Source organism: Gastrolobium bilobum, unplaced genomic scaffold, assembly GCF_033153095.1.
Source record: "Gastrolobium bilobum isolate Gb01-03AN ecotype WA unplaced genomic scaffold, APGP_CSIRO_Gbil_v1 utg9484, whole genome shotgun sequence".
In the NCBI taxonomy this organism is placed as follows: domain Eukaryota; kingdom Viridiplantae; phylum Streptophyta; class Magnoliopsida; order Fabales; family Fabaceae; genus Gastrolobium; species Gastrolobium bilobum.
In genome coordinates this window covers 47,117-55,856 of record NW_026895743.1, presented here as the reverse complement: position 1 = coordinate 55,856, position 8,740 = coordinate 47,117, and the positions used below count along the sequence as shown (strand labels likewise).

The 8,740-nt window shown below is 33.8% G+C and overlaps 1 protein-coding gene across 1 annotated transcript; it reads right to left on the bottom strand.

Moving 5' to 3' along the window:
- Positions 1–6,968: 6,968 nt before the first annotated feature.
- Positions 6,969–7,577, bottom strand: LOC133295483 (uncharacterized). Its single transcript, XM_061494323.1, has one exon. It carries the CDS (start codon positions 7,575–7,577, stop codon positions 6,969–6,971), a length of 609 nt encoding a protein of 202 aa, XP_061350307.1.
- Positions 7,578–8,740: the final 1,163 nt, after the last annotated feature.

The following is an 8,740-nucleotide window of genomic DNA, read 5'->3' as shown; positions in this document are numbered from 1 at the left end:
AATACCGGCAGCAGCATCAAGACTAGCTTCGTGACCTCTCTTTACAAAGTAATGCACAAGCTTACTGTAGGTATGTTTAACCAAAGCTGTGATTGGCATCCCTCGAGCCCCCTTAAAAATGCTATTTATGCATTCAGATAAATTTGTTGTCATATGACCATAACGACGTCCATCCACATCATATGCACAACTCCATTTCTCCTTTAGGATGCTGTCAATCCATGTTGCTACCTCTGGACTATTGCTCCGAAATTCCTCCAACTTAACATCAAAATTGACCTTTGATGGAGTATAACCTGCATTTTAACAACCAATGAAAGCATTATTTGAGAGAATTCATACAATATACACGGATAAGTAAAAGTTATTCATATCACCTAGATTCTTCAATTGACTTTTCCACTCCTCATTTTTGAATCTTTGATTGAAGTTACTTCCAACATGTCTCAGGCAAAAAACATGGTATGCTTTTGGAGGCTTCCAATCAAGATAAGGGTTTGCAACTACCAATAATATTCCTCGATGTTGATCTGATATTAGGCATATACCTGTTTTTTGAGTGACATACAAACGTATACAAGACAAAAAGTATTGCCACGACTCCTTGGTTTCACCTTCTACCACTGCAAATGCCAATGGTAATACCTCGTCGTTTCCATCCTGCGTTGTGGCAATCAGCAATGTACCTTTATACTTCCCATATAAATGAGTGCCATCAACTTGTATAACAGGTTTGCAGAAGTTGAACGCGTCACCACATTGCTTAAAAGTCCAGAAGATTCTATGAAAAACCCAGGAACCAGTCACAACACGGTGATTGACCACGTAATCATTTGTCTGAATGTGGTAAACCGAACCCTCAGAAAATGTCAACATGTAATTCAACCATCTGGGCAAATAAGCATAAGACTGGTCCCAATCGCCATATATTTTTGCCATGGCTTTTTGTTTAGCCTTCCACGCCTTCCTGTATGAAATAGTGAATCCATAATTGTTTCGGATTCTTTCTTGTATCAAACCGATTGATACATGAGGTTCTTCCTTCACCATTTCTGCCAAAACAATATACATACATAACCTTAATAGCTTGCTGAAGTGGATATAAAACTTGAGAAATACAAATTTAATTGGACAAAAACACTCACCTAATATCGTCGAAGAAATAAAGGCGGAATCAAGTTGTCTGTGATCTTGGGACAGATTACAAGTGACACAATTGTGAGGTCCCTCCCATCTACTCACAACCCACATTAATCCATTTTTTGGTTTCATTGCCCTCATTCGCCATGGACACCCCGACTCATGGTTCCTGCACCTTAATACTAGCTTCATAGTCGTGCTCTCAACAACAATAGCTTCCTTATTAATTTTCATACAATATGACTTAACTGCCATCTGCACTGATTCCTTAGATTCGAATTCTTGTTTAACAAACAACTCATCCCCAATGGCCCATGCACCATGATACTCCCTCTCGTTGTATTCTCGATCTTCATTTGGATACTCATAATTAATGTATGAGTAATGTGATATTCCATTCCAAAACGGCGTCACATTAGGACCTACATTGGGAGTTACATTGTCACCTACATAACATACAAACAACTAAAACGTTAATTGAACTACATAATGTAGATTGTAAATTTATTTAAATAAATCACTTGTCAACTAACCTTGAACCATATTTTCATACCCAACGATACCCGTTGATGTGGATTCATTGACGTTGCTTTGAAACCCTATAGGCATATCAGATGGATTATGATGGTTGTCATCTTCGCTAGCTGAGTCATCGTCATTAATGTCGGCTGCCAGGCACGCATCCTCGTCTTCTTCTTCTTCGTCATCTTCATTACGGTCATATGTTGGCATGTCCACATCATCAAATAACGCACTGTTGGGTGCATCTGGAAGTATAGATGATGATGCATGTCTGTTTAAATAATCAATGACTGGTGCTGTATTCAGATCAAGCGACCTTTGCGGTACTGACAAATCATCGGTATTTTCAATATTTACATATATCTCCACAAACTTTCTACCATTTGTATGATCAGAACTCGTGTCAGCTTGTTCCACAAATATGTCTAATATAATGTCAACATCATCATCATCTGTAATAGATATCGTTGTGTATTCAGAATTGCCAGCAAAAGCTCTTACGGTGACTTCAGAAATACGTTGATTCCCTTGTAATCCCAATTTCTGATGCATGTTCGCTTTCAACTGCGCAAAGGTAGTACCGCGTGTAATACGCATTGGTCGTTTTTCACCTTCAAATGTTACACCACGACGACCCATAATCTTTCTACCATTATAATATATAAGTGCACGAACTGTTTGTAAATTCGAACTCATTTTTCCTGCAAAAAATTCCACAAAAGATAGAAATACAAAATATTTAATATGGTAGAAACTATGTAATATAATGCAATATAACAAAACTACTACTTAGTGCAACGTATGAAATAATATTACCTGAGGTGCCTTGAAAATGTCTTTATTTTTTTACATACAACATATAATTACTATGATAAATTTTTAGTGGAAAATAAATACTAAAGTATAAAGCATACATGAAATAACAAATAAAAAGCATGATTAACTATGAACATAATCTGATATTCATAAATTTATTTCTTCATATTACAAAAAACACTTCAACTAAGCAACAGAGAAAGTATGGAACATTGAGTTTGAAATACTATTTTTTCCATAAAAGAACAAACAACACAACTCAACATTTTTTTTTTCCACAAGAACAAACAACGCTCAACATTTTTTTTCATAAAAGAACAAACAACTCAACATTTTTTTTTCCATAAAAGAACAAACAGCTCAACATTTTTTTTTCCGTAAAAGAACAAACAGCTCAACATTTTTTTTTTCCATAACAGAACAAACACTTCAACAAAAGTATAGAACAAAGATAGATACCAGAAGGCCTTAACGCTTAGTGAAATGCAGAGGCAAACTGATGATATGGGAACCGGGAGTGGTAGTTAATATAGGCCCGGACACGGTTGGGGAAGAGACATTTTCAGGACTCCCACAGTCCATGGAGAAATCTGATTGGCTAATTGGACGCGTTTGAACCAGCGTCACATTTGTTTTGAAATGACTAACCGGAACATGTTTGATTACCTACCGCGTCTGGTGCATCGTGGACTGACTGGAAGTGATTGGTTGCAATGACGCGACACTTAATATATCACGTCTTAGGACACGGTACAGCACGTAGCAGGGACGTGGTAGGGATGGTATCACGTCTTAAGGACAACGGTACAGAATGTGCAGGGACGTGGTAGGGATGGTATCACGTCTTAAGGACAACGGTACAGAACTAAGGACACGGTACAGAACGTAGCAGGGACATGGTAGGGATGGTATCACGTCTTAAGGACACGGATAACAGTGCCAAAATATTGTACAGAACGCGGCATTGATCGTATCACGTCCTTAAGCGTCAATTTCCCAACCGCGTTGTCATGCATTATATTGGCAAAACTTTTCATCCACAAATTATTCCGGAGATACATTTTAAAACTCACATCATCATGGTCAAAAGGCCTGTAATCGAGGTCTTTTTGAAATATACACATCCGGGCAGTTCGAGCTCTCAAACTATAGGGTTGAGGACAATTATTATGGACTAGATTCATATCTCAACAACTTATTCAATAACGATAAAACTTATTCACATAATATCTTAAATATCAAAGAATTAGATAATCACATTCTTAAGAGAACTCTAAACCTACAGAAAACCTCTTCTATAAAAAGAGAGTTAACGTAGGTACACATTTTATAACTTAATTACCCTTGCTGTAAACATTAAGCACAGACACCTACAACTCGATTATAAGCTTATCTTGTGTAGCGATTGAGATGTTAACCTTGAGCCAATTAGATATCTCTTTAATAAATATCTCTGACAACATACTTTTATAGTAACACTCACTGTGACCAAACCGAAACATAAAAGGAAATTCAACCTATCGACCCTTGGAAAAATAAAATTCAACCCAATAAATGAAACTGGATCATTGGCAAGGTATGGAAAATGAACCCAAAATCTGAGGAGAAACAAAAATTGAATCCTATTTCGTAATAATATTAACACACAAGACAAATCAACGAGACCGCTTTGACTACGAACCAAAACCCATCTATAAAGCTCTAAATTTTGAAAAAGGTCACTATCGTGGTAGAAGCGGGAAGCGGGAGATTCGTGCTCCTAGTGCGACTCGCAGGTGGCTACGGACGTACGTTTCTGGCTCAACGTAGGTGGAAGCTCTGAATTTTAAGTAAATCATGAGTGTTTGACAGAGGGAAATTTTTTTTTTTTTAAGGAAATATTATTACTAAGAATATAGTGAGAAAATAAGTTTGGTAAAAAAATTAAAAAAAAAATTATTTGTAAAGCTAAAATATTACCAAAAAAACTGAACAAATTTTTTTAAATTTATGTTTGGTTAAAGATAAAATATTAAAAAAAAAATAGATTGAAAAGACGAAAATATCATCTTTCATCTGGTTTTTTGAAAAGTCCACTTTTCCCAAAAGTAAATCAGGGGAATTTGAGTCTCCAAATTTATGCTCTATTTTTTCTTTTCCCAGCAAACGAAAATACCACCTTCCATTTGGTTTTTTAAACAATGTTTTTCATCAAATTTTGCAAACAAAACATAATGGCTGGGTAAAGCATTTACATGATTAAAGGTCTGTTTAATTGTGTTTTGATTTTTTTGTTCTTAAAACTGTTTTGTAGAATAATTATGGAAACAGTTGTTTTTTATGTTTTTTTTATTTTGAAAATTAAAAACTAAAACAGAAAATAAAAACAACTCAGACATGTTCTCTAAATTTGATTATAAAAAAAAAAAAAAAACAGTTACAGTTTTTAAAACTTTTTTTTTACAAAACAGGTCTTACCAAACGAGTTTTTTTGTTCTAAAAACTAAAAAACTGTTTTTGAAAACAGTATTCAAACAGAGCCTAAATTTTTTTGAAACTTCTACCAAACATAGTTATGTTAAAATACCACTAAAAATTGCCTGGTTATCTCCACCAAAAACCTCTACCAAAAGAGAACTTATCACAGCAGTTTTATTTTGCCCTTCGTAATTGGTAGTCATAAATTCAGGCAAACTGGCAAAGTAATAATATACACCAGAAAACAGACATGGTCCCAAAATTTTTGTTTTATTGCAAAAAATGTAGTAGTTATTAACTTCTACATGAAGTTGAAGAGATTAGTAATTACCATTTATATTGAAAAAAATTATGACCCAACGAAAATTAGATGCTTGTATTTATCAAAATAAAGTTTCAAATGTTATTTACATTTTTAAAGCGTTAAGTATTTTTACTTTATATTCAATATTTTTTATTTTTATCTCTAAACAATATATGAATATGTTTAAAACATAGGATTTAGAATAGAGACAATATATTTCCAAAAAAAAAAAAAAGAATAGAGAGAAGATAAACTTCTATATTTTGAAAACAAAATAATAAAAATAATATTTACCATTTTTTTCTTATCACTTCTTATTATCAATTTTATTATGGACGACTCTCACTCGATATTTTCTTTAAAAAAAAATTATACCTTTTGTTTATTTTATTAGTCCAAATATTAAAAAATGTTGATGCGTCGTTTCAATATTCAAATTTCCAAATTCTGTGCATGTAATTTGCACCAAACCTGTAATTCATGTATTAATAACACTAACTACATGCTGCTGATATCTACTACAAAAAGAACGGTTTGAATAATTTTATTTTGAGCATAACTATTACCGGTTACATTCAATATATATATATGCAATACTACGTCCTATTAACTTTCGTCCACATTCATAACTAAGCACTCTTTTCTTATTATGCGAATATAAAAGTTGCCCCTAAGCATGGTTAGTCATTCTTAATAGAAAAATAATATTTTGTATAAATAAGTTCTGTGCAAACAGTCCTACGAATTAATACATAATATCTTGTTTATAAAAAATAAAATAAAAAATACATAATATCTTCGTCACGTTGTATAGAGTTGATACTTCTACATTGTTCAATATTTTTAAATAAATGAATAACACTTGTGTGTTGCACAAAGCTGTGAGAGATATTACAGAGAAACAACATATTAAGAATCAAGTTATTTTCATAATTATTTTCTTATTGTTTAATAAATCCCACATCTAATCATAAAATTGACATGTGTGTTAAAAATAAAAAAGAAAACCAGATGCCGTACACTTGTTTATATGTAGGATAATTATAAACATGAATCAACAGCAAACATGAAAAGAGTCTTTTTTTTTTTTTTCACTGAAATCGTATACACAAGTTCATACTAATCTCTCTCTCGTATCACTCATTAACTATCTATAGTTTTATAGTTTTTTCAAAAAAAAAATTAATAATCCGCAAAATACTAAGATCGGTAAACCTCTTCTTCGATACAAAGATTATAACCCCTTTTTCATTTTCGTTTCATTTTTTATTCAAGTGTCAATTAAACTCGAATACGTTTGGAAATAATGAAGGTAGGATAGGATCATAATCTCTATAAAACCTAGGTCGATAGGTAGAAAAATATGGTAATACCTACTGTACTGTCAAATCACCGTTAATGAGCAAAGAGAATAAAATCAGAAAAGAAATGAACCAAGAACAAACATAATAAACTCAGAAAAGAAATAAACCCAGTTTACCAAAAATAAAAATAAAAAATGAAGCAAAACACCATAGCTTCACAATCAGCGTCAACATTTAACAGTGTACCAAAAAACACACTCTCAATCACAATCACAAGCAAAACACCATAGCTTCATGATTCTATCGATGAAATTTACCAGTAAACACGATCTTGGACAGAGTTGACAGCTAGCACTGTACTATATGTTTGTTACTAATTAGTTCGAACGGATGAGTAGAGAGTTAAATCGGTTTTACCTCATATTTCAAGCTCTTATAAGCTTCCCGATGAGGAACGCACAGTAAGCATCCACGGTTGCATACCTTACCTGCTTGTGGCTAAGAATCACTTTGCCCCAATTGCTCCTGCTTATCTCCGTTCCCCGCTCCACTTCATAGCCGAGAACGTCTTCCACAATGTCCCTCACGGAAGCCTGTCTTAGGTCCTCACCTACGTGCCTCCTCAGATCAATAGGATCCTCGTACATACGCAACCTGTGCTCTGAAGACTCGAGCTTATTCCTATCCAAAGAGTTCCAAAATCCAACAAAGGTGTGGTTAGGGTTTAGGAGGAACTTCCGGAGGATCAACGGTACACGGAGTCGAAAGATGAGGCACCGGCTACCGACACAAAGCTGCAAAGTATCCGCCGGAGGATCTGGCAATTCTCTTCCGCCGGGAGTCCATTGGACGCCGAGTCCAACAACGAAACGGTTTTCGAAGAGGTCGCGGCGGCGAAAAAAGAGCGTGGTGGAGAGCCACTTTCTGACGACGGAAGCTTTGGCCGTAACAGTGACGTTGATTTCGTTCCCGTGAAAGTCGACGGTGTATATGATGCGGTTGTCATAGCGAGTGTGCTCGACGGTAATGGCCATATTTTTTGAATGCTGTTGGGTGTGGTTGAAGGAGAATGAGAACTTAAGAAAAGAAAAAATCTCTGCTGCGTCGATATTTGCAGTGCCTTTTGGCTTCTGCAGTACGTTTCCTCTTTTTGTACTATCATCTCAAATAATGTAAAAAATAAAAAATACTCGGTGGAGTTGAGCATTTTTGCTTTCTCTAGAATTGTATCGCACCAGAAAACACACCTTAATTTTTTTTTTAATGCAGAAGTTATTAACTTCTAAGTGAATATTGAAAAGATTATTTATTTTTATTTAATATTTAGTATTTTTTATTCTCTAAACATTAATGGTATTAAGTAAAATAAAATTAGCAATAATTTGACTGGCAAAAGTAAAGACAAAAATGCAGTTACACGATTTTTTCTCCATTTTGCAGCGCTGCTTTCGTAGGAAATATCTATGGTGCAGCGGTTGCACAGTACACTCTGTGTGACCAGCCAATGAAATAGAGCAATAAACTGTGTTATTCTTATAAAAAAAGAAAAAAATAATTTTTAATTCATTTGTCATTTTTCTAATTGCAGATGCACGTACGCCTGCCCTGTAGAAGATAATCTCGCTTTCGTGGTGCCTTCTGTTCGTGCGATCGGCGGTTAGGGGAGGATTGTGACTCGGTGCAAACGCCTGCATAGTGGATGATATTGCAGGTATGCTTGCAGTTACAAATAGAATATGGAGTACGACGCACACTAACTTTTTATCAGTCCTAGTTACAAATAGAATATTGCAGCTACAAATAAATAACGTTATTAAACAAATATGGATAAATTAATAATAATAATAATAATAATAATAATAATAATAATAATAATATCAAATATAAAATATTGTGAATAACTTTTCATATCTTTTGCTTTTTTATAATCTTTGCTATAACTATCACATTATTATTAATAATGTGTTGAATTACAATTATTTTTCTAGTTATGTTTTTAGGATCATGTATAAAAACGTGTCTTAGATGTCAAAGATGTGTTCTTTATGAATTTAGAATATAGTGATATTTTCATATTTTTCAAGAGCTCATCTTTTGTTTTCCTCTCTATAATTTATTTCATTTTATTTCATATTTCACCCTCTCTTACATTTTCAATTGATTTCATAACACGATTATCTCTAATATATATCAAACT

What these genes read in the sequence shown, in the direction of transcription:
- LOC133295483 (XM_061494323.1), bottom strand. Translation starts at nt 7,577, where the DNA reads ATGGCCATTACCGTCGAGCACACTCGCTATGACAACCGCATCATATAC.